Genomic DNA, 27659 nt, shown 5'->3' on the forward strand with positions numbered 1-27659 from the left:
ATATATAAAAAAGCTAGATACGTTACCCGGTCTCTATTTTGGCAAGAAAAAACTCAGCTAAGTGCCCGAGTTTCACTTAGTCACGCACCATTCAGCGTCGTGGCTGGACGTTCTTTTTACACGCTTTATATTAGCTTCACCTGTATGTTTGTATGTTTGTAACCGACTTCTTTGGGCGCGATTTTGACCAACTTTAAACGGCCAGATTTCGTTCAAACTTTGTAGATTTATTTAGGACCGATGACAATACACTAATTTGATAAAATAAATAATAGTTAAAAAAAAATAAAAAACACGCGTTTTATAAAAAACCGAACTAAAAGCGTGTTTTTTAGTTTTTTTAAACTATTATTATTATTATATTTTAATCGGCAGTTGTTATTACGAAGTACATGAGTGAGACATGTATTATGTCTCGTGCGTGAGAGTGAAAGAGAGAACAACTGTATTGGTGATAATGCGTTAGTAAGTAGGTATGTATTAATTACGCTGTTTTTTAGTGCAATGATGTTGGCGTATGCCGCGTCTACTAGTATAATAGTCATTGTGATGATGATGATATTTCATCGCGATATTGCATTATACGTGATTCTTCACTATATAGAGGAAAACATCGACCATCAGTCGACTCTGATACAACTCAAAAATCACAATTACTCATCACTTATCATTGATTGAACAATTACAACCGATTGAACGGAAGTCATCAATTAAGAATAACAATAAAAAGATTCAGAAACACGAGAACAAGCTTTGACCCTCTTATACATCCGGAATGCCAAAATACGCCATTTTTTCTATATTAAAGTAAATAGAAGCCTAAGGGCTGTTATTTCACAACGTTATAGACCACATCGTTCTAACTTCAAGCACGATCCTTGCAACTGAAACAGCGCAGAATAATTAGTTATTACACAATTTTAAAACACGCTTAAACAAGGATTAAACTTATGAAATTGTTGTATTGTCACCGATCCTTGATAAGCGTACAAGTTTGAATTAAATCTGTCCATTTAAAGTGGATCAAAATCGAGTCTAACGGTTTCGGTTATATACAAACATACAGGTGAAGCTAATAAAACTGTATGCGAAACCCCAGGGCTGTTATTTCACAACATTACCTCACAATCGTAACTTCTAGCAAGTAGCATGTACCCGACTGCATCGATCGCTAGCGCCGTCTTATTAAAAAATTTATATATTCTACGTATTTAGATCCGATTTTCTGCCAGACACGATAACCCACTGTCACGCTTGGTGACGTCACGTGACGTCACGCGACCTTGAGGGTTGGTATGATGAAATAATTCACTAGAACCGGAGTCAATTGTTATTTAATATTTGCGCGTAAATTGATAAATCTATTTTTTGTACATTTTATTTACTTGGTTTAATGTATACCTTAAAATGTATGTTATGTGTATGATATTTATTAAAAATGGCGATTATAATTGTCTAGTTTGAGACCATGTACCTATACGGTACTATACAAAGTAGACAGGTACTCAACAAAAGGAAATCTAAAAGATTGTATAACAAGTAACAACCCAATGTGTTCAAAACAATTTTTACCAGGTGGTTATTTAGATTTAAAATCCTTTATCGACGGCGGGTCAGAGTATATTTACGGACATTACCTACGGAAGTACGTAAGGGCGCTTGTGCACTACAAGGAATTTTACTGTCCGGCATTCCGATTTTTTACGGTCCGGTGTGGCATGAAAAAACCGATGAATTGCTTGTGCACCTGTCCGTCTTTACTCGGATCAGTGCGGTACAGTTCAAGGAAGTTTGGCGGTATAATGCTATCATAAATGATTGTTTTTGTATTTTACAAGAAACGAGTAAAAAATATAGAAGGTGAAATATTATATTACTTCATTATAATAAAAAGTAAAGTTCCGTAAGAGATTTAAAATGCGTGTTTCACTTATTTATTTTAATCGGTGACGAGGAGCTAATTAAGCTATTCCCACTTGAACTTTAACTTACCAACACTTACTTAGATAATAATTATAGGTCAATGCTTGGTCAATGTATATAAAATAACAATACCGACTTCTCAAATCTCATTGCCAACTAAAAGAAAGTAAAACAAGAGCTTGCTTTTAATTGGCATATGCAGTAAAAACAGTAAAATCCAAGCAAGTGGGCATTCGAAAACAATTATACCTACAGCGACTCGTAGACACAAAAAACCATCCGGAATAGGGAAAAGTAAAATGTCGGACAGTAAAATTACGTATAGTGCACAAGCTAGTATATAGATTAATGGCGTGCCATACCGGACCGTAAAAAATCGGAATGCCGGACCGTAAAATTCCTTGTAGTGGACAAACGCCCTAAAAGTGTGGGTATTTCATTCATTTTCGGTACTCTCTGCAAAAAAAAATGTCTTCAAAACCTATCAAGTGGGGTATCAAAATTAACAATTTAACGAGTACATTACAATAATTATGTTCTCGTCCTTCATACTATCAATTACGTGCAAATAATTCGCGATTATTGCAAACGTAACGCTAAATTATTATCAGCACTGACCGATATCAGATATTTTCGGGTATTACACATTATTTATCACAAATAATCCCACAGATAAGCACCTAGTCGTGTGTTACGATTACTTAACAGGTTCTTGACGTGGCGCCAACAATGCATACAATTTGTATCGTAACAATACGATAATTATTAAAGGTAATTAATGAATTACAATATTAATAGGGCCAATTATAATATGAAATTTCTTTCCAATGTGAAGATATCTAGTTAGACACAAAACGACTGAACCCATTTTGATGAATTATTGTTATCCAGTTATTAATAGATACTTTACATCCTTGTTGAACGCGGAAGAACAACAGGTTAACAATACACGTTTAACCAGTTCTTATCCCAACATATTCACAAAATCGCATCCAAATTTGTTCAGCTATTCTTGCTTGTTCAGTGATCTCTCAAACTTTCATCTTCAATAACATTATGAAAGAAAAATTAATATATTTCAAAAACGACTGGACGGATTGCAAAAATTCTTTAACGATTAAAAAGCTACAACTTAGCCAAGTAACATTGGCCCTTTAACTACCCCTAAGTATGTATTTAAGTAGAAGACCATACCCTCTATACCATATTAGCCTACACCTTCACAAAGACATACACCGTACCTACATCACTATCAGACATCGTATATCTTATCTCAGCGGTTAGGCCACATCGATAGGGAACCTAACCTCAAACTGACCACGTGTGCAATGTGGGTCGTATGAAGCAATTAATTATTAAATGATAGCCGGTTATAAACGGAGAAAGGGTTTTTGCTTTTTTGTTCTTTTTGTAACGTATTACGTATGACGGAATCGTGGTATATGCGTAATTAAAGAAACCTACTTCATATTTATAGATTTTTAAATACCCCCTGAATAAGAAACATGGAACTTATTTAAGCTCATAAAAAATTCGTTTAATACTGGCGAAATATTCGTAATAATGTCGAACTTTATGGGAAATTAAGGATTTTTGTCTAGCTGACTCCATTTTCAAAATTGCAATTTTGCTTAATAACACACAAACAAACAAAAAAACCAATTTCTTTCCGACGTAGGCGTTTAGAAGCATTTATATTGTGGTGAAAGAAGTACATATTATAAAAATCAAATGACACCTTCCAATCAATGAATATCAATCACTAAATGTGTTGGTAACTCGAGAACGGCTGAAGGGATTTTGTTAATTCTTTTTTTATAATATTGTTTGAAGTACGAGGTTGGTTCTTATGGAGAGAAAACGTAAACATGTACCACGGGCGAAGCCGGGGCGGACCGCTAGTAGAATATAGATATATCATCAAGAGCGACAAAACTAAGTCTGTCGCATTAATCCCTACAGATTACAAACAGCTTAACATACAATCGTTATATTCACAGATATACATAAATTAAACACACAACAACATTTTATGTCATAATATGTGTAAATGTTCATTGCGTTTAAAAATAGATTTAACTAACACTTGAATTATATCAGAATGAAAGAAAATATGTTTACTATAGACACATACACAAATAAAGTGGGTCAAAATCAAAAGGAGTCGGTTACAAACATACAGGTGAAGCTAATAAAAGCGAGTTAAAAAGATACCAATGTTCAATAAGTAGATACTAAAACATTTAGACCTCTCCCCACGCCCACTCACGTGTAAAATCACCTATTTTCAGTTGATATATACTATGTAACTATGGTACACTGTCAAAGATTGGTTGTACCAACACAGAAACCTTCGTGTGCTCATGCACAACACATGTTTGATCAAATACATAACTTACGGTTCTATAAAGGGCATACAAATACATATAGTACTTTTTATAAGTAAAGAAATGGGAAAAATACCAATCAATCTTCATATTAATCCCCACTTAATCTCATTATCCACTTATCTATACAAATGTTTAAATAACATCTTATCTGTCTGTGTGCAACATTTTTATGAGTGGAGAAGCAGAGTCAACAACATGTTCAAGAAAGAGTATAAAAATTACTAAAAAAATGTGTGCGTGTACTAGTGTACATACGTAAGAAGTGAAACTTCTTTATGACCTTATTTTTCAAAAAATAATTTACTACATACGTATATGCAACTTTACAGAAATACGTCGAATCACGCTTGGTAGGGATAAGAAAAAGATGGCGCGTAACGGAGAAATGTCACGCGTAACGAAAAAATGTTACACTAAATTTTTTTCCAACCCCGATAAAGAAGTTTCACTTCAATAATCCTATACAAGTCCTGTCACACAATATCATTCATTCCTTTGTGCTTAGCCAATCAAAATAATTAGACATACAATATAATTCATGCTAAAAAGTATAAGATAACGTCTTTGATAATAATTATCAACCCTCAGTTATTTCTTTGCTAATGTTCAATTTAATCAGATAAATAGATAATCCTCATAAAATATAGATAAATAGAAACGACATTTATAAGCATTTCACAGAAAACGGATTAAACTTCAAATAAATATAACATTGAATTTGAAAAAATAGTTAAAGAACAGAATAAATTCAAGTACAATTCTATATCATAAAATATCTCATCTATAAAGCACTAGATTTCCGCCCGCGGCTCCGCCCGCGTTTTCAAAGGAAAACCCGCATAGTTCCCGTTCCCGTAGTATTTCCGGGATAAAACCTATCCAGTGTTAATCCAAGTTACCCTCTATATGTGTGCTAAATATCATTATAATCGGTTCAGTAGAATTTGTGTGAAAGAGTAACAAACACACACACACACCTCACAAACTTTCGCATTTATAATATTAGTAGGATTTGAATGCTATAGAACTAAATATGAAACATCGAATTTTGTCAACCCTTCTATGTGTGATTCATATAAATCCGAACTATTAGATAATACAACACATATAACATTTATCACTCAGTTTAATGCACCTCATTCACGATTCCACATAATAGCATATGTACACTTCATTTTATGATACTATAAAAATTTATTACGTAAAAAAAAAACACGAAATGATAAGCAACCCGATGCCACTTATGTTAATTGCATGGTGTTAAACTTTCGTTTGCCATTTCCATAAATTAAAAATGAATGGTAGATATGTTTAACGAATATGAACAAAACTAGGTTTCGGCAATGGTATAGTAAACTTTTTTTTTTTAATTAACTTCAGAACAACGGCAGATTTTGTTCAGCCCTTTTTCGTGTTTTTTTTTTCTATAAGAACCTTCTTTGTGCATTAAAAAATCGTTAAAACTAGGCAAACTGGTCTAGCCATTCTTGAAATTTGCGCTTACCAACAGATTTGAGAACAAAAACAGACTAGATGCGACGGTTATATTATGCTCTTCAGCCACCAAGAAAGTAAAAAAGGATTGAATTCTATTGCATTGTGATTTAATTACATGTCATACAGATCAACATTATAACAATAAAATCAGCTGACTGCTTTGCAATATAAATAAATAATAACAGGTGACCCAGTACACATTGTTCTGCCTAATCCTACTTATCTAGCAGCTAACAGTATGAATTACACTATACACTGTATTCTCAAACGCATTCAATATATATACATATATTCACAAATACACTTCAGAGGAGATTCTTTCCAAAAATCGGTCTTCAAATTGTTCAAAAAGAAGCTAGCTGGAGTCAATGTCACTGCTATTAGTAAAAGATTTATTACTTACTAGATTTCCGCCCGCGGCTTCGCCCGCGTTTTCAAAGGAAAACCCGCATAGTTCCCGTTCCCGTGGGATTTTCGGGATAAAACCTATCCTATGTGTTAATCCAAGTTACCCTCTATATGTGTGCTAAATTTCATTGTAATCGGTTCAGTAGTTTTTACGTGAAAGAGTAACAAACATCCATACATCCATACAAACTTTCGCCTTTATAATAGTATTAAGATCAAGACTACTGCAATCTACCTCTGTACAAAATTTCATATAATATTAAACAGCTGTTGTTTATTTTGAATTTATTATTACAATAATTGTGCCATGCAGTTTCACCTGCATGCAAAATCATAAATTTCTGTAGCTCATGTGTTATTCTGATGTATAACCTATATTCCAGTAAAGCTTCATCCAAATGCGTCCAGTAATTTTTACATGAAAGAGTAACAAACATCCAAACAGCCTTACTCACAAACTTTCACATTTATAATATTAGTATGATTAGTGGCACCTATAGTTATACCTTTCTACATCTTAAGAGTTGTTAATAAATACTTATAATTACTTATTATATTTTATCTTGTGAATGTAACAAATGGGATGCATTACACAATCCATATCATACCACAATATAGATTGAAAGTGGTCTTATGAAATATTAACTTGAGTGTAAATACCAAGGTTAAATGCCTATTAATAACATAATTAGGTAATGTGCCTTAAATGTTTTAAGTTTTTTAAAGGTTTGTATCATCTTCTGTTACATAAAGTACATCTATAATATAAAAATGAATCACAAAATGTGTTGGTAAGCGCATAACTCGAGAACGGCTGAACCGATTTCGATAATTCTTTTTTTATTATATTCCTTGAAGTGCGAGAATGGTTTTTATGATGAAAAAACGTGAACATGTACACCAGACGAAGCCGGGGCGGACCGCTAGTGATTTAATATTGAACACATGGTGAAGCAAAACTTTGTTTATCATACAATATTATTTTGTTAAGCAACCGTTCAATACCATTATTTTATGGATTAAAAATTACAAATTACTTGTACTTTATATCTATTTTTATAGATAGCTTGATAAATAGTTGTGCAGATAAAAAATAATTATGAATTATGAATATTTCAATTTACTTATTGTAAAAAAATTACATCTTATGTTATTCAAACCAAAACAAAAAATTGCTCAACAAATTTTTATCTGTAATCGCCTTATTAGTGATCATTGAGAAATATAGATTTGTACAGCTGATAATAAATACAATAAATGGTGAAAGGAGGATAAATAATTTTACAGAAGATTAAGAATTTAAAAATAAAACAAAGCAAATATAGGAAAACTAGCGGTCCGCCCCGGCTTCGCCCGTGGTACATATGAAAAATAGATGTTGGCCGATTCTCAGACTTACCCGATATGCACAGAAAATTTCATGAGAATCGGTCCACCCGTTTCGGAGGAGTATGCAGACTAACATTGTGACACGAGAATTTTATATATAAGAGAAGATAACGACGATTCTGTCTATGTGTCGTAAGATATTACTACATCAAAATAAAATCTTACATTACTCAAAATTCATATCTGCTTATCAATAACATGAAGGAAATAATAAACATAGTACTTATAAGTTTTGAATGTATTATATAAAAAGCAAAACTCTTTTTTGCATGTTATTTTGTCACGAAAACAATTCTTGAATAACATATAGAAGGACATAGCAATTCAGACAAAAAGCTTTTTACAAACAACATACAAATTGCTCAATCAACAAACATTTTATGTTAGAACAAGCAAAGGAGCATTTTTGTTATGATATATAGCCTATAGCCTTCCTTGATAAATGGGCTATCTAACACTGAAAAAAATTTTCAAATTGGACCAGTAGTTCTCAAGACTAGCGTGTTCAAACAAATAAACTTTTCAGCTTTATAATATTATTGTAGTATTGATTAAAATAACAGTACTCTAATGTTTTGCAATGGAATAGTTATTAATCAATAAAAATATATTATTTTCAATTTAGTCATGCATTGAAAATTGAAATTGATTTAATTATGCAAAAGTTATTATATTAACTATAGTAATCATAAAAAAACATGTCATGGTACTAAGATAACTTCACATTTTCATATATTTGAAGTCAAGGTGATGTGTGATATCATATTTTAAAAATATTAATACCTTGATAAATCTTAACTTTATACAAGTTTTGCATACAAATTATACAGTATCATAATAGATATACTTCTTCTACTTATGTATTCTAATTTTTAAACAAACTCAAGTTAATATTTTACATTATATTGTGTCATTGTCTTAAATAATAAACATATTCACGTATCTAAGTTATAGGTTAGAATTAGGGCATTTCATAAAATATTAAACACCCTTTCCCAAAAACAACATAGGTTTTAAAATCATAGCATTGTTTTGAATTCTCAAATAATAAATACAGAACATTATTTGTAATAACCATGCAAATGAAGAAACACAAACAAACATGTACATACACACACACACCCACACACACACATTTAAATGCATATGTCTCCCTTAAATTCAATCTACACAACTATAAAATACAATCTGTAGAACACAGTCATATACTTCTAAATCACAGGTAAGATTTTCCTTTAGGAAAAAAACATCATGATTCACTTAACACATGGGAAATATCTTTATGTAACTTCTCACATATTACAATTACCTTCGTAGTATATTTTACACTATGTCACTGTTACAATGTTAAAATTATTCTTATCTTCATCTCATATCATTTTATGATCACATAGTAACAAGTTGATTAGTATAGGATTTAAAGAATTATAATGAGAATGCATGGGACTGATGCATTTGCACATCTAGGTGGTTATCATGACGTCTTAAAGCAGTATTATTTCCAGTATAAAAATGAAAGAGCTATATCTAGGTTATATAGCACCATCACTTGCTCATACTGGAAATAACACTGCTTTAAAACATCATGTATCAAGTCTCATTATCTACCATTATGTAGCTGATAAGCAAATTCAAATTCAAATTCAAATTCAAATTCATTTATTAATTGCTTGAACACGTACATTAGATGTTTTGTATTACAAAGTATTGCGTAACAGTGTTCGCCATCTGAACTGGCATGCAATCGTATAGTTTATAACATAACTATTGATACATTAGAAAATTAATTTGACTTAATTAAAATACATTGAACTAATTCGATTAAATACCTAATAAAATTATGTCTAAATAATTATTCTAATGTCACAGTTTTAAAAAGTCAGCGTTTAAAAAAAAATATATATATATAATAATAAATAATGATAATAAACCGATAATAGATATTTAGATAATAATAATTCTCATGTCTGGGTAGAGAAAAACTCATTTAAATTATAAAATGTTCCGTCAATAAGCCATTTTTTTAGTCTTTTATTAAACAATGCAATTGGTAATTCGCGTATTAATTTTGGTATGGCATTATAAATTTTAATAATCATAAAATGACAGCTTTTGCGATATAAAGCAGTTTTGCACATCGGTAACATGAGTTTTTCTTTATCTCGGGACGGAAAAAGACTACATTCATTCGCTTTTAAAAACCAATGTGGATTACTTTTAACAAAAATACCAATCTGAAAAATATATAACGAAACAAGGGTCATGATTTTAAGTTTTTTAAAAAGAGGTCTACAGCTCTCTAGTGGCCCAACATCACACAAAGCTCGAATACATTTTTTTTGAGCTATAAAAGCTCTATTGATATCAGTGGAGTTACCCCATAAAATTAGGCCATACCTTAGAATAGATGCGACGTATGCGTGATATGCTGTTATCGCGGTTTGCTGATTTACTAGTCTCCTGAGCCTTCTCAATGCAAAGGCGAATTTGTTAATACGCGAGCACACGATACTTACGTGGCTCTTCCAGTTACAGTGAGCATCCAGAACAATACCTAGGAAAGTTGTTTCATCTACTTGTTCGATTTTAATTCCTTCATGAAATATTTTATGATGTCTAGGTTGATTACCATAATTTCTAAAATTAATGATTTTTGTTTTATTTATGTTTAGTGTCAAGTTATTAGATGTCATCCATTTCATTACTTTTTGTATAGTCATATTAATTTCGTCATCATGTGTAATGTGAGTATTTGAGTTTGGAATAGTTATTGATAAATCGTCCGCAAATAAATTACATGAATAATTTGTAATGCTAGGCAAGTCATTGATGTATGATATAAAAAGAAGAGGTCCGAGAATACTGCCTTGCGGCACACCTAATTTATTATGGAGATATGGCGATTTTACCGTATTTTCTTGTGATTTATCATCTGTATAGGTAATTTCTACACACTGCATGCGATTACTGAGGTAGGATCTGATCCAGTCGAGGACTGGACCACGTAGACCATAGATTTCACACTTGTGTAGAAGTAATTCATGATCTACACAATCGAAAGCACGACACATGTCAAAGAATATTACACTCACTGGTTTACGTTTATCAATACTCTCCAAAATACCTTTCGTAAGTGAAAAGGCTGCAAGCGTTGTAGATTTGCCTTTTTGGAATCCATTTTGTTCCTTTTTTATGATAGAGAATTTCTTTAGAAAGCTTTCAATTCTTACATACATCAGTTTCTCAAATAGCTTTGCAATAGTAGGGATGAGGGTAATTGGTCTATAGTTGTCCATTACCTGTTTCTCACCTTTTTTATAAATTGGTTTTACAACCGATAGCTTCAGTTTATCTGGAAATATTCCCTCGTCAAAAGATTTATTAATTATATGGCATCTCACTGTCTTACCACAAAAAACTTTAAACCAGGTTTTTTAACTTTAAGCGTGGGTTCTCTTTAATCTGGTTTTGTCGTATTTCACATAGACAACTATTAAAGTGACAGATCCCTGGTTTAAACTTAGACTGAGTTTAAATTGTTTTGTGCTAAGACCAAAAGACTTTAAAATGTTCACAGGTTAAATTGTGCCATGAGATATACCAAGGAATTTTGAAATCAAGACAAAAAAACTATCAATTATCAGTTTAAACATATATCTATACATATAAAACTCAAAGGTGACTGATATAGTGATCTATCAACGCACAGCCCAAACCACTGGACGTATCGGGCTGAAATTTGGCATGCAGGTAGATGATAGGACGTAGGCATCCGCTAAGAAAGGATTTCCCGAAATTCTAGCGAAAACGAGGAAAAACGGGGATGCATGTACAAAGTCGTGGGCGGAAGCTAGTCTTACATAAAGATACACTTTAAATAAAGAACCTTCCTACATTTTTGCAATATCAATTGAAAATAGTATTAAGTAACATAAAAACTTATGGCTGAAATCCAAGTTTTTCAAATAAAATTGAATTAAAGACTTCGGAAGAGTAAAGCAAAGACTTTTAAAGAAAATGGTTCACCACTAAAATGTGTATTATACAATTCTAATGATATATTATGTACACAACAAATCAAGTAAGAGTTAGAATCACAACTCAAATTAGTCCTCACATTTGAAGATTCTTGGTTAGGTATATCTATTAGTTATTATTGCAAATTGTATATTTAAAATTCAGAATTTGAGTAATAAATGGCACAATTACGTAATTTTGAAAAAGAGACAGATTTTGTACACAAATGTAGCAGGTTGTTAAATAACTTGATCAGCTGTGTCATACTTATGTAAGGTTTTAATAAACGTCTCATCTAACATAGGTATCTATATTATAAATATCTATATGATAAAGCTGAAAAGTTTGTTTGTTTGAACATGCTAATCTCAGGAACTACAGGTCCGATTTGAAAAATTGTTTTGGTGTCAGATAGCCCATTTATCGAGGAAGGCTATATATCATCACGCTAAGACCAACAGGAGCTGAGCACTGCGGGTAAAACCGCGGAGCACAGCTAGTAAATAATATTATGAAAAAATATTATACATTCATATTTGTAAATGGCTTCTATTCATTTTTGTTTAGATGTGTGCTAATTGTGATATAAACTAGGAAATGCAGAAACATAGCAAAATATTTCTTTGAACTAAAAATTAGTATGTATATTTTGTATGTCTGTATGTTTGTATGTTATGTTATGTTATTCACAAATACAAAACATCAATAGTTCTTATGTTATTATTTGTATGATACACCATAAAAAAATATAAATCACGTTATATGTTATAATGAATAATAAAAAGTTCAAATATCAATGTGTTTGCTAAAAATTGTGCTTCCATTAACACATTTTCTTTAACTTACATAATACATAACTATTCACAGCTATTAGGAAATATAAGAACAGGAAATATGTTTTAAGGTTATGATTGTGTAAGAAATCAAGATATCTTGACAAATATGAAATAAATTAGAAAAGCGAATATTTTTGGATGTCGCATGCTATTAACACTGCCATGACGGTATTTCATAATTTCATTATATGGAGTATCGGTCATATTGGAAAATCGTGAATTAGAGATTAGGAATGACACTCACCTGCCAAGGGTTGACCTTGGGTATAGGTGCTTCAACGAACTTCTTTGGCTGAGCCTCAGATGTTTGCTGCTGCGGCTGCTGAGGTTGTGCTTGCGGATCCGGAGCAGCTGGCGCATCTGGATGCGCTGCCTGAGGCGTCTTGTGAGGCCTCGGCGGAGCCCTGCGCTCTCGGTCCCGTCGACTCTTGCCTGGTCTCCGCGCGTGCGAGATCACAGGCACGAACCCTTCCTCCTCCTCGTCATCTTGGCGAGGAGGAGCTTCCACCACGCTCTCCGTGGACTCAATGTTTTCTTTATTACTTTCAACACCACCAAAATTTAGCACTGACGCGTACGAGGGCCCCGTTCCCTCGACGGACACTCGCGTGGCCATACCACCGCTACGTTATGTAAGCAGGCGCGCGCTCCGCGCCGACCTCCGATCACGAGCGCGGCGCCATGCCTCTCAATACGCCATGCTTTGGCCCGGACCCACAAATCGAAGAACAATAATAATTACTCGAAGGTCCAACACGATCAACTGTTATATCGAACACGTAGAAACTCGGTCACTAAGAAATATGCGCACAGTTCGCAATGCACACCAGATTGACCCTGGACCGACCGTATTTACATCGAAAAAATTCACTTCCGTCGTCTTGTTCCAATTTTCTAGAGCACTCCGCGTACCAAGTGCACTTTATCTATCAATTAGTCGAATGAAACACCAAGAAAAAGGTCTTTTTTAACTGAAAATCACAAAAGAACCATATTTTGTTCACAATTCACACATGTGGTCGGACGCCCAAAAAGGGTATTTTCCGCAATACACACGGAACTCGCGGAAGGCTGTGACTTCTAATTTTATAAAACGACATTTCAACACCAGAGGGCGCTGAAAAAATCACTGACAGACGACGCGTTCACTGTAATTGATAGTTAAAAATATTTTTTTAAACAACTGAACATTCAATTAGCCCATTAATAACAATTATAGAAACATCTTATCGCAAGAATGTTTTTTTATTAGATTCTAGAATTTTAGACGAGAAAGAATTTCAATATATTTTCAAAAAATCGATAGAACTTATGAACGCGTCGCTAGTAAAATCACATTGCATTCCTATTTGACCTTTCGGTGTATTATAACCTATTAAAATAAATGGAAATGGCTTAAAATGCAAGAAAATTATATTGTTGACGAAGAAGATAAAGTAATAGCAAATATCAGCTATGAAACACGGCGAAATTCATTAAAATTCATTTAAAACACAAATGTTTTCCACATGCATATTTTACATCTAGCAACACTATTATTTCGTTCGGAAAATAAGCGGAAAATGTGGAAATAATATACAGACCCACAGAAATTATATAAATAATATTTAATGAATATAAAATATCTAAAAAATTATAAATATAAGGACACTCATTTGTTTCCTTTTCATTATAGTAATTGCTAATTAAATTTAAGGCGGATAACTTTATCGCGTATAATTATTTTCTGGGTTAGTAGGACAATACATTCCCAAATAGTTGCGACAATTTCTGCAATAATGATACACATCCTTGCAAGAACGTAATACATATGGCAGTGGGGCACACAACCAACAACAAAAAAGACACAACGCGAAGGCACATAAATGTGTACATACAGTTATTCTAGTCCTCACCATTGTCATGCCTGTGTACCCACATTCAGTGCAAATGACCGGTATAGGGGTGAAGCCGAAGTTATACACCCTTGTAGTAGGTGGAGGGATGGCATTATCAACGTATATATCAAACGCAGCAGCATAATTGGGTGGAGGACTATGTTGTACGAAGGATGGTGAAGGTATAAAAGTTCCCATTAGCCTTGGTCTCCGTCTTGCCGTCATTTGACGTAATACAAATGAATACGAAGGTGGTGCACTAGTTAAAGAATCTGGAGGAGATGGTTCTGGCAAGCATCCCTTCTGCTTGTTTAGCAAACTCATATGCGGGTTATTAGCCAGTGTTAAACTTATAGAACTCTCATTTAATTTTGCTAATGCCATTAGAAATAAGGTTTGTGGTTGATTGGGTAATGATATTTGAGATTGAGAAGTTAAATTTATCGGACGGTAAGTTGGGCTATGCAAAATAAATGATGTTGGCCTACTAAATATTAACAACGGCATTGCTTTCGGTGATTTACAATTAGGAGTTTCACCTTTACTAGGCGCAATATTCGAAGGTATTGGGGCTGCCTGTTCCTGTTCAACAGATGTAAAATCGACTGTTCTTGTAACATATTCTTTAGAAATGATTGAAGAATTATCACAATCTTGGCTCGATTGATTTTCTTGTGAGGTTGCTGCATTGTTTTCATCGGAATTGTTGTTAATCTGTTCATCCATGTTTAGTTTTAATGTATAATTTAGATTTTGAATAATATTTCATTGCGCACTTAGCGTTGACATAAATTTATTGAAATATTGGCGTAAAGGTGGCGTAAAGTTTATTTTCAATTGACATTGAATTTTTAACAATTTCATAGACTTCGTAAATTAAATAGAAAATTAAATTTAAGAGTGATCAACAAAATCATAACCATGGCTTAGTCATAGTTAACTTCTGCGAATAAGCAAATATAATAATTGAAATACGTTAGTTTCAGGTTTCCTTTTCTGTATTTATTAAATTTTTACATAACATTTCTTGAACTTTTATAAAAATTCTCACAGGAAGTTGGTCATTTGTATTAAAGAATAATATATGGCAATCATTGTCTTAAACTGTCAGATCTATTGACTCTTCCGGTCTTTTTATTTCTCCGTGGCATGGCGGATGGTCTTTACCGCCGCCTATAGTGTTTTTTGGAGAAATAGCTTCGCTAAAATAGCGAAATGGTAAGTCAAGTAATAATTAATGTGTTTGATTTACCTGTATCATCAATTTGTGATCGAAATTATTAAGTGATTAGTGTTTTCAAAATGTTAAAATATAGCAGTGTGCCATCCACGTGTTTGATGTCTTTTTCTCGAATTTCCGTACCTCCGCGTTCAATAAGTAAGTCGATCGAAACGCACGGGTTTCATAAATATATTTTATTTGTTTATTTCGTGTTTCGTTACAAAATGCATTGCATTTTAGTGCGTCTGAAACAATTGTTGTGGTTATAATAATCGGTACCGAGACAATGATCACAACATAATTTTACGAGACCAAACTCACTTTTAATATTAGACTAATCATTATTTATAACCAATAATTTATTTCTAGAGTTCAATTAGTAATTCTAATTGAATTATTTTATATCCGCTCCACGATTTTGAGGTTAGGTTTATGACTTCTAAAAACATTGTGCAAAGCTTTCACCTGTTTCCAGCGTAGGTTAACAGGTGATAGAATACCTAAATCAATATATTTATATGTCAATATCCTGGTACCTGCATAATCTTCGTATATATTCATCAAGTAAACACTGAGATAACAAATATTGCCAAAGTTTTGTAAATTAACATTATTGTACATTTCTAAAAAAGTTCGTGTTTCAATTTGATTTTAGTTATTTTATATTTTCGTTAAAGAATTAGTCCCCTATAACTCTTCCTAGCTGGATTTAATTGACTTCTAGGTACAATAGTGGGGAAATATTATCATTCCTGTAGGAAACATCATAATACTGTGATTATGGTGTGTCGACATATGGAATACAGTTCTTATGTTTTTTATTTCAACATTGTTGTATATCTGACCTCATGCGTAAAGAGATCTATTTAAATGTAATTATTGTTACCTACCTGTTGCAAATCTGATTTACCTGTTGTGCAAAAACAATAAAAAAATAGTAGATTTTGTTGAGTCATTCTTGAGTTTAACGCTTAGCAACACATATGAGGCTCCCAAGATAGTTAAAACTACTGATCAACAACTTATTTGAATAAAATATAAATCACATCAAACCTATTTTTCTATTTAAACCACAACACCTATAGGCCACATATATATGTAACTTAATTTTCTAGGTACAGTATGTCAAGAACGTGTCCACATTATATTGTTCATAGTAAAGTTCAAGTAATAACGCACCGCTCCCTTGCACATATAATTTTCATAATACAGCATTTTTAACGCACCATTCCCTTACAGAGTCTATCAGTAGCCCGACCTCTTGTGTCGGTGTATTCAGAGAAGAGCGAAGTGGTGCCGAAAGCGTCCCTTCCTCTGCCGTTCGTGTTCAAGGCGCCCATCCGGCCTGACCTCGTCAACGATGTTCATGTGTCCATGTCGAAGAATGCCAGACAGCCGTACTGCGTTAGCAAGGAGGCCGGTGAGTGTGTTTTCTAAGTTTGGTAGAATGTTAAGGTTGTAGATAGTATTTTTATATGTTTACCGAATATACTTAAACAGTATTTGTATAAGTGTAAAGCTCATTTTGATATTGGGCTAGATATTTGAAAATTAACATATAATTCAACATATTCAAATACTTATTAAAAAATCTTGAAATAATAATAAATGAGATAGCAGCATTTTTGTGTTTTGTAATGAAGAGTAAAATCATAAATTATGAGTCATATTTGTCAAACACATGCAATGCAACACTTTAGCGATAATTGCAGATACTATTTAAAAATATTTAAAATACACAAAAAAATATGTTAAATTTACTTTACTGGTCTTTTTAATTTCTAAAACACATAATATCAACAAAATAAACACATATTGTACAGAAAATTATTAGGATTGAAAAAGAACAAACAAACACTACAAAATATATGTTTTCAATAGAAGCCACATGTTAAAGTTTTTGTGCACTAAATGTCCACATTCATATGATTACAATATCATTGAGTGTCACTGCGGATTAGTGCGAAAGTGACGTATATGCTAGGCGTTCCATAGCCATTCTGTAATAGCGATGGGTGCATTGTGTATACTACAATTTTATTTCATAAGAAAAATTGCTACATATTATTCAATATTGAATGTTTTAATTAATCTTCAAAATCTTATTCTATCTAAATATAATTGAAATATTAAACTTGTTTTTTTATTAGCTCCATTTTATGCAACAATACTGACATAAAACCTAATTAACAAAGCTCTTTAATATAATGTAGAAAGTAATGCAAAACTTTTAACTTCACGGTATAATTTATTTACAAATCTAATATGTTTGTTTGCTATCTATTAAAAAAAAAAGTGGGCTCGTTCTAATGTTAAATTTATATGTTAAACTAGGTACACTACATAAGCTAAAAAAAGCTGCCTATTCTACACCAGTTCAAGTATATACCGTCACGTAATGGAGTAAGGCGACGATTTTGGTATTTTTGAATCTTGCCAAAGAAGTTTCACTTCTAACACGTGTGCTCGGAACACACGCTCTTTTTTTAATATCATAATCTTCAAGAAACAATAATTTTCTCTACACAGGTCACCAGACCAGTGCCGAGTCGTGGGGTACCGGTCGTGCGGTAGCCCGTATCCCCCGTGTGCGCGGTGGTGGTACCCACAGGTGAGGTTTCACTACATAGTATAAAACAAAGTCGCTTTCTCTGTCCCTATGTCCCTATGTATGCTTAACCATTTGGATGTACATTGTTGAAGGACCAAGGTCGATTGTAAAATCAATAATTTAGCAGATTAAATGGAGAACGATTTCGTCCAGAGCGAAGCTCAGCTCTTATTTAAATAATTTGGTAAAATTGAAAATAATAAAAATATAGTACTACAATGTGTGTGGGAAAGTGTCAAGTTTCAGTGTTAATAAAAGCCAAACGAATTTTATTTGTGATTAGTAAAATATAACATTATAACATTTATAATATTAACTAATTCTTGAACTAATAACACTCTTTGAGGAAATATTAGATTATTATCCTTTATTATTTTTAATTATTCCCCTATAACTCTTCCTAGCTGGATATAATTGTCTTCTAGGTACAATAGTGGGGAAATATTATCATTCCTGTAGGAAACATCATGATTCTGTGATTATGGTGTGTCGACATATGGAATACATTTTTTATAATCATTAATATCTGTTTTTTTAGGGTTCCGTAGCCAAAATGGCAAAAACGGAACCCTTATAGTTTCGTCATGTCCGTCTGTCCGTCTGTCCGTCTGTCCGTCTGTCACAGCCGATTTACTCGGAAACTATAAGTACTACAGTGATGAAATTTGATGGGAATATGTGTTGTATGAACCGCTACAAAAATATGACACTAAATAGTAAAAAAAAGAATTGGGGGTGGGGCCCCCCATACATGTAACTGAGGGATGAAATTTTTTTTTTCGATGTACATACCCGTGTGGGGTATCAATGGAAAGGTCTTTTAAAATGATATAAAGTTTTCTAAAAAACATTTTTCTTAAAGTGAACGGTTTTTGAGATATCAGCTCTCAAAGTCGTAAAAAGTATGTCCCCCCCCCTCTATTTTTATAACTACGGGGTATAAAATTCTAAAAAAAATAGAGGTGATGCATGCTAATTAACTCTTTCAACGATTTTTGGTTTGATCAAAGTATCTCTTATAGTTTTTGAGATAGGTTGATTTAACTGTAATTTATTATATTTGCTGCTACGGAACCCTTTGTGCGCGAGCCCGACTCGCACTTGGCCGGTTTTATTTCCTGGGTAAAACGAAAAACTTGATGTTAACTTGCAGATAAATGTCTGTATTATTAGTTTAAAGTTTGAAGTACTAGTATGATTTCCCGGTAAAGAAATTTCGGAAATCTTTCAATGCAGTTTTCTGTTTTAAAAAATAAAGGAATGTTATTCAAATTCTTTTATGAGTCGCTCTCTCCTGTTTGCATTGTTATAAAATTCCACCGTATATTCCTTTTTACTGTGCTCTGTATACCGTAAAGAATAACTACACAAAAAAAAGACGTGTGGCACTCGGGGACTGCCGCGGTAAAGCTATTGCATGCTACGCCTTCAAGCCACACCTCCGCGCCCGTCCCCGTGGGGAGCGTGAGGTTTTTCGTTACTAAATTTCTGGATTCGGTCCCCGCGATAGAAGCTATGCAATAGCTTAATATTATTTCTCGTCTACAATATTTCTTCCCCCACCGCAGATCGGGTCAAGGTGCGTTCGGAAACATGTGCCGCGGCGGTCGCATGTTCGCACCAACCAAGCCCTGGCGCCGTTGGCACAGACGCGTGAATCTGCGTCAGAGACGCGCAGCCGCAGCCGCTGCGGTGGCCGCCGCTGGTGTGCCCGCGCTCGTGCAGGCGAGAGGTGAGCGACATACATACACACGTGCATACATACAGATAGACAAACACACAGACGCGTGAATCTGCGTCATACGTCATGCGAAATTTTCATATTACACCACATACATAAAGTCAGGTGCTATCTATTTTGAAAATATGTAATAGAAATTATGAAGAATACCAAACTTTGCATTTGCATTATAATCATTATCTAAATTCTTGCTTAGTAAACATTAAAATGCCATATTTATGAATTGCCATTTTCTACTCAAATGGATTGAAAAACAATCTCCATAATGGCTTGAAAAAAAATACAACTAATTCTCATACAAATACAATAAAAAAATTTTTAAATTACTTAAAAAAATTTACTTTTCCACCAGGCCACGTCATTGACAAGATTCCCGAGCTACCGTTGGTCGTAGCTGACAAGGTCCAAGAGATTAACAAGACCAAGGAGGCTGTTATCTTCCTCAGACGCGTGAAGGCGTGGTCCGATGTTCTCAAGGTGAGTTGGTGACGTTGTGAGTTAGTTGGGAAAGTGTTAGTTGGTAAAGTGTGAGTTGGAGGGAAAGTGTGAGTTGGTGGGAAAGTGTGAGTTGGAGGGAAAGTGTGAGTTGATGGGGAAAGTGTGAGTTGATGGGTAAACTGTGAGTTGGTGGGTAAACTGTGAGTTAGTTGACTAATTATGAGTTAGTTGCCGACATGTGAGATAGTTTCGAATATGTGAATTAGTTGCCAATAATTGAGTTGGTATCGTGTGTGTTAGTTGACAATACGCAAGTTGGTGACATGTGAGCTAGTTGTCTATGTGTGAGTTGGTTGCCAACATATGAGTTAGTTGCCAAACAGGTGATAGAATAAAAAGTCTCAATTCTATATCGCACAGCGGCAAAACTGTGCGTTATTCCATACGAGACGAGAGAAATTTCTAGAACAACAATCGTGTTGGTTCTCCAAATACGATATAGATCTTGGAAGACATTTTATTCTTTTATTTATTGTTATCTATACATAATATAATAAAATGCTAGGGAAGTCAAAACTGTACATTTAATATTGTTTTAAACGGATACTTGGGGTGTGATCTGCAATAGATAACGAAGCCAAAAATACAGTTTTTAGAATTTTTGTCTGTTTGTCTGTATGTATGTCCAGGCTAATCTCAAAAAGTACTGCATGGATTTACTTCAAATTTGGTTCAGAGATAGCTTGATACCTGAGAAAGGACAACGGAAGGAAGGACAAGCCGCGGGCGGTAAGCTAATATGAAAGAAAAAATTATCGCTATAATAATATTTTGTTTACGAACTTATAAATTGTATGAATGAATTCGGCTTGAAGGACCACGAAATGTACGAGCATCGTACGATTTTGATAACAAAACAACCATTTAGCTTGATAGATTAGTATAAAATGTGTAGAGATTTTACGTACAAAAGATAATTATTTATATTATTTTTCGTCCAAAAGGTATACAAGTCGCAACGCCTTCGCGCCGGCAAGGGTAAGATGCGCAACCGCCGTCGCATTCAACGCAAGGGACCTCTGATTGTGTACCACAAGGATCAGGTATGTTTGTATGTTTGTTTATCATGTTTGGTTAAAATGGGAAAATATTAATCCATACTAATACTATAAATGCGAAAGTTACTCTGTCTGTCTGTTACTCAATCACGCCTTAACTACTGAACCAATTTGCATGAAATTTGGTATGGAGATATTTTGATACCCGAGAAAGGACATAGGCTAACTTTTATTGCGAAATATGTACCACGGGCGAAGCCGGGGCGGACCTCTAGTATAGAATAATTGTGGTTTCATATTAATGAAATTGTTACTTGACAAAGTTTTGATTGTACACAAATAATGTAATCAACATGCCAAGTAAGTAGTCATGTATGTTTAGGTGATTTAGATATTGGTATGTTTGCACCTCAATTTAATAAAGGTTGTTGGGAAGAAATATCTTTAAAAAAATTTCTGTTTATTATAACAAAGATAACAAAAATAACAAAAATCGAGACATGTTTGTGTTATTCTATAACTCTCTGTTTTCAACTGATTATTATTTATTGTTTGATAGGATTATTGCCACTTTGGTACCTAAAATTGTCCCTCCAGGAATGTTGGTGGCCCTTTTTTGGAGAAAATGTTAATATTTTTAGCTAAAATTTAAAATAAATTACAACAGGGTCTCACCCGTGCGTTCCGCAACATCCCTGGTGTGGAAATGCTGAATGTGAACAAGCTTAATTATTTCTTATCAATTGTTTATATCTATTTCTATTCAATTATAATTTGCATGTCGGTTTGATTGTTAAAAACTTACCAATATAACAAGATATCACTATGAATACTTGACGACGCGGTTGGCGCAGTGGTAAAGTAACTGCCTACTGAGCCGACGGTCCCGGGTTCGATCCCCGGTCGGGGCAAATATTTGTGTGATGAACTCAATTATTTGTTCTTGGGTCTGGGTGTTATTATCTATATATGTATTTATTAAATATTATATTTATCGTCGCCTAGTACCCACAACACAAGCCTTAATTGAGCTTACTGTGGGACTAGGTCGATTTGTGTAATAATGTCCTATAATATTTATTTATTATTTAATAATCTTAAAATTAAATTTTGTTCATTCGTTCATTAATGAACAGGGTCTGACCCGTGCATTCCGCAACATCCCCGGTGTGGAAATGCTGAATGTGAACAAGCTGAACCTTCTGAAGCTTGCTCCTGGTGGCCACGTGGGCAGATTCATCATTTGGACCAGATCCGCTTTTGAGAGGCTCGGTGAGTTATATAATTTGTAATATTATAAAATAGATAAAAAATGTAAAAAATATATGGAGAGATTCCTTTTACATAGCTGAAAACAGAATAAAAGTCATACACAAATATATATTATTACTAGCTGTCCCGGCAAACATTGTACTGCCACTCTTATCACTTAGGGTTATGAAAAATAGATGTTAGCCGATTCTCAGACCTACCCGATAAGCACACAAAATTTCATGAGAATCGGTCCAGCTGTTTTGGAGGAGTATGGTAGGTAACTAACATTGTGACAGGGGAATTTTATATATTAGTACCACTGATTTTACACTCCATTTTTATGGTTACAGAATAAGGACTCCAATTGCATTCTTCTAACTAGTTTCAAAGATTAGGTCATTTCTTATTCGCGATAAAATTATATATTTAATTCATAATTCGAAATCCAAATTATGTAATTAATTATAATTTTCATGCATAGTATAAAATTATACAGATATAGTAAATTTTTTCTTCTATCTTCTTTTTTAAAAGTGAAATTAAACAAATGATATTTATAATTTGTATTTTTTCAATTACATAACAATATAAGATCTTTATTATTCACCATTATTTATTAGCGCCCCAAAAAGCCTTACCAGTCGCGTTCCATACGCTTCGGGTTACTATTTGCGGGGCAAATTGTATCGCCCTTAGGAAACATTGGTGTTATTACATGTGCGCCAGTGTGTCGACGTGTGGCGGACATTTTTGCAGTTAACAATAAATATATTTTTTTGGACAACCAAAACCGTGAATGAAGAAAATTCGTAAAGCAGTTTCTGTTGTCATGTCTAGTAAAAGATATAACGTAGGAACTTGCTCTATTGTGCAATATAAAATAAACTTTTAATTCCTTGTTTAAATAAAAATATAATCTTTACTTAAAATACTCAAGACTTATGCATAAAAATAATCAGCAAGAAAAACTAATTTTAAATGCAATGGCTTGATATCCCACTACAAAACAACACTTCACAAACATATACATTTATTAAATACTAGCGGTCCGCCCCGGTTTCGCCCGTGGTACATATTTCGCAATAAAAAGCAGCCTATGTTCTTTCTCAGGGTCTAAAGATTGTCTGTGCCAAATTTCATCAAAATCGGTCCAGTAGTTTATGCGTGAAAACCATACATACATAATTACAAACCTTTCCTCTTTATAATATTAGTATTTTTTTTTTTTTTTTTTTTATGTTATGGGAAGGCAAACGAGCGGACGCACTGCCTGGTGGTAAGCAGGTTGCGTCGCCCATAAACCATAACAGAGGTTATGGTTGTTGCCTACCAGGATTAAGGGATTTGGAAGGAATTATGGAGAAAGGGGCGAGGATGGGAGGGATTAAGGATAGGGGAGGAGAGGATGGGTAGGGGATAGGAAGGGATGTGGGCCTCCGGACCCCTCACTCACCGTACGGAACGCGACAGTAAACTGTCACTATGGCGCCGATATTCTGTGAGGGTGTGGTACCTTCCCCGGTGCGAGCGTGGCCCAGTTCGTGCCGAAGCATGCTCGACTCCCACTCCAAGATCCATCTCTAGTATAGATTTAGTTACACATTAATTTTACAAGTCCTAAATACAAAAATATTGAAATGTCAAAAAACGAATAATTGAATCCATCCCTTAGATGCCCTTTTCGGCTCATGGAAGACCCCGTCCAAACTGAAGAAGAACTTCAACCTGCCGCAGCCCAAGATGGCCAACACTGACTTGACCCGTTTGCTCAAATCTGACGAGATCAGGAAGGTGTTGAGAGCGCCCAAGTGAGTTGAATTTTGTTGAATTTGTTGTTGTTATTGTTGCAAGTTTCAACAGTACAAGTATTAGGTTGTTGTTGCTATTTACAAGGTGATAGAATGAAAAGAAATAACAAATGATTGATGTAGGTTTGAAATCATTTAAGTATTTTATTTTCATTTATATCAGTTGTGTAGTTTATCAGGCGTCCGCCCGCAAAAGATGCGGGTTCGAAGCCCGCCTTGTGATCGAATTTTTTCTATTCTTTATAAATTTATAAAGCATTTGAATGCCATAAAACCAAAAATGTTAAATTCAGTTCTGTAGTTGCTGATTTTTTAATGATTAATATTTTTACAATTGGAAGCAGGTTTTATTACTTTCAAAACAATATTATAATTGAAAATATACTGATTTATATGTCGGTATATAACTTTTTAATTTGCGTCCAAGACTTTCTTCTGTAACAAATATTTTAAAGTACTATAGAATAGAAATCGATAAATTACACAGGATTCAAATCAACATCTTTTGCCTTTTATTTTAGCAACATTTCAAATACTTATTGTTAACGATTTGCATTCTTTATAAAATGATGATATTCTCTTATCAGAGCATTGGGTTATGACAAACCATGATTACCAAATCACGTTGACACTTTTCTGATCATCTAACACCACTACACCCACCTTCCAAGCAAAAAACCCAAATTTACCACCACTATTATATTAATTTTAGCAAACGAGTGATCCGTGCAGCGAGGAAACTCAATCCATTAACGAACACGAGGGCCATGTTGAGACTTAACCCTTACGCGGCTGTGCTTAAGAGGAAAGCGATACTGGACCAACAGAGACGGCAGAACTTGAAGGCACTGGCGTTGGCTGAAAAGCGTGGTGTAAGTTTATTGTTATTTTGACGACGCGGTTGGCGCAGTGGTAAAGTAACTGCCTACCGAGCCGACGGTCCCGGGTTCGATCCCCGGTCAGGGCAATTATTTGTGTGATGAACTCAATTATTTGTTCTTGTGTCTGGGTGTTATCTATATATGTATTTATAAATATTATATTTATCGTCGCCTAGTACCCTCAACACAAGCCTTAATTGAGCTTACTGTGGGACTAGGTCGATTTGTGTAATAATGTCCTATAATATTTATTTATTATTTATCAAATTCAAATTATATTTATTTGCAAGAATGTAGTTAATTATAGATGATTTAATTACCATACATATTATGTGGTTAATACTTAATATAGTAGACTTTCCGCTTCGTCCGCGCAGTCAAAGAAAAACCCGCATAGTTCCCGTTCCCGTGGAATTTCCGGGATAAAACCTATCCTATGTGTTAATCCATGTTACCCTCTATATTTGTGCTAAATTTCATTGTAATCGGTTTTGTAGTATTTGCGTGAAAGAGCAACAAACATATTCCAAATACAGTAGAACCCCGTTAAGTCGAACCTCGATAAGTCAAAAACCTCCAAATCTCGAAAAAATGTTTTGTTCCCTTCCCTTCAAACACCAAAACCTCCATTACTTGAAATCTCTACCCTCTGTTAGTCGAAATAATCACCGAGTCCCTCCAAGCCATTTTGGTACATATTTTCACTCTATAACTCGAAAAATTAAATTTGACCTCTGTATGTCGAACATAGCAACGTTTTATTTTATTTTACAACCTTTACAACTTGATCATTAGGAATTTATTACCTTAATTGTTCGAACAAAAATAAATTACCGACTTTAAGAACTTGCCGACAATGTAAGTACACTATTGTTTCTTAGAAAACATTTTAGGAGTATATGATAATAAATCTATGACTCACGTAAACACGTGTTTGCTTGATTGGTGTCAGGTGTTCAAAATCCTCCATAAGTTGAAAACTCTATAACTCGAATTTTTTGGCGTCTCCCTTGGTATTCGACTTATAGAGGTTCTACTGTATTAAAAAATTGCGCTTATTATTTTACTATGTTCATATTTTTTTGGTCAATTATATAATTTGAAACTGCGCGCTCCTGCTCCGCTCGTTAGTATTTATCGTGGAATTAATACAGCAAAATAAATTATATTTAATCACAATAAATGAATTGATTATTATCTAGTGTACATACGATTTATCTACAGTATTAAATGATGATATTCTCTTATCAGAGCATTGGGTTATGATAAACAATGATTACCCATCACGTTGACACTTTCTGAACGCCACAAAAATTTATATACAAAACTCAAACAAAAAACACTTTTTTAACAACTAAAATTTTCAGATTAAACTGCCCGAAGACGATCCCGCAGTGAAAGCTGAAAAGTTGAGGGAAAAGCGAAGGAAAGCTATCAAATTGGCAGCGGCTAAGAAGCCCAAGAAGCCAGCAGCGAAGAAAACAGCACCACCACCCCCTAAGAAGAAGGCTGAAAAGAAAGCAGCCCCCGCTAAAAAGTGAAGATAATAAACTTATCTATTGATTATTGGTGTTTTATTACAAACTAGCTTTCCGCCCGCGGCTTCGCCCGCGTTTTCAAAGAAAAACCCGTTCCCGTAGGATTTCCGGGATAAAACCTATCCTATGTCCTTTCTCGGGTATCAAAATATCTCCATACCAAATTTCATTTATATTGGTTCAGTAGTTCAGGTGTGATTGAGTAACAGGCAGACAGACAGAGTTACTCTCGCATTTGTAATATTGATAATATAGTAATAGAATGGATTGTGACATTTTTCAGTTGGGAAAATCAACTAATGAAACGAAAGGATTTGTTCAGTTGTCAAAAATATGCATTGAACTTTTTTCTCCTACAGAATGGATTACTATTCAATAAAAAATTAAAACTAGCATAAACATAGTAGATTCATGAAAAACTGGTTATTTATTTACCTACCTACCTATTCTATAAATGTATCGAATTTCATATTATGATAAGGTTGCAAAGGCAGTTTCGAAAAATAGTGAATTATGGAGTATTTTTTTTTTAATTGGAACCTCTTAACTTTGTAAAGGGGGAGTAAAAAGCATCATCGTTATAGCACAATTCTTTTATAAATTGGATATTGAAATATATAAATTTATGGCTTATTCATGGAACCTTATACTGAAATTTGAAAGGATCATTGATGGTTATGCTTATGCTAACAAAAGCTTTATAGATACATACAAGAGGCCCCCTATATAAGTTATTGTAAGTTATATAGTATGAATCACTAAATACATAAC

At 33.8% G+C, this 27659-nt stretch overlaps 4 protein-coding genes across 6 annotated transcripts in view; 2 read left to right on the forward strand and 2 right to left on the reverse strand.

Annotated features, from left to right (window-relative positions):
* LOC149475094 (uncharacterized) overlaps positions 1–7710 on the forward strand; it is a 131085-nt gene extending 123375 nt beyond the window's left edge. The window contains exon 10 of the transcript XR_016318123.1: positions 7544–7710. The gene's annotated coding sequence lies outside the window, so the exon portion shown is untranslated. The remainder of the gene's footprint in view (positions 1–7543) is intronic.
* The window catches only part of LOC149475095 (la-related protein 1-like), a 106989-nt gene extending 93452 nt beyond the window's left edge, over positions 1–13537 (reverse strand). For 2 of the 3 annotated variants that reach the window (XM_089713814.1, XM_089713812.1), the window contains exon 1: positions 12705–13537. In XM_089713814.1, coding sequence (XP_089569940.1) covers positions 12705–13076 — 372 coding nt within the window. In that variant the 5' untranslated portion in view covers positions 13077–13537. The remainder of the gene's footprint in view (positions 1–12704) is intronic. The other variant, XM_089713815.1, reaches the window with a different exon arrangement.
* Positions 13538–14166: 629 nt separating this feature from the next.
* LOC149475098 (uncharacterized) lies at positions 14167–15063 on the reverse strand. The gene has a single exon (XM_089713777.1). The coding sequence runs from the start codon at positions 15061–15063 to the stop codon at positions 14167–14169; it is 897 nt and encodes a 298-aa protein (XP_089569903.1).
* Positions 15064–15414: 351 nt separating this feature from the next.
* On the forward strand, positions 15415–26914 carry RpL4 (ribosomal protein L4). The gene is made up of 10 exons (XM_089713996.1): positions 15415–15555; positions 16799–16979; positions 18089–18170; positions 19739–19902; positions 20264–20388; positions 21354–21452; positions 22544–22679; positions 24334–24469; positions 25182–25341; positions 26718–26914. Exons 1-10 carry the CDS (start codon positions 15553–15555, stop codon positions 26889–26891), a joined length of 1260 nt encoding a protein of 419 aa, XP_089570122.1. The 5' UTR covers positions 15415–15552; the 3' UTR covers positions 26892–26914.
* The last annotated feature ends 745 nt before the right edge of the window (positions 26915–27659 follow it).

This window comes from Colias philodice, chromosome 31, assembly GCF_061535455.1.
Source record: "Colias philodice isolate Cphi_HAF_F1 chromosome 31, ilColPhil1 Martin Lab GWU primary, whole genome shotgun sequence".
Taxonomy (NCBI): domain Eukaryota; kingdom Metazoa; phylum Arthropoda; class Insecta; order Lepidoptera; family Pieridae; genus Colias; species Colias philodice.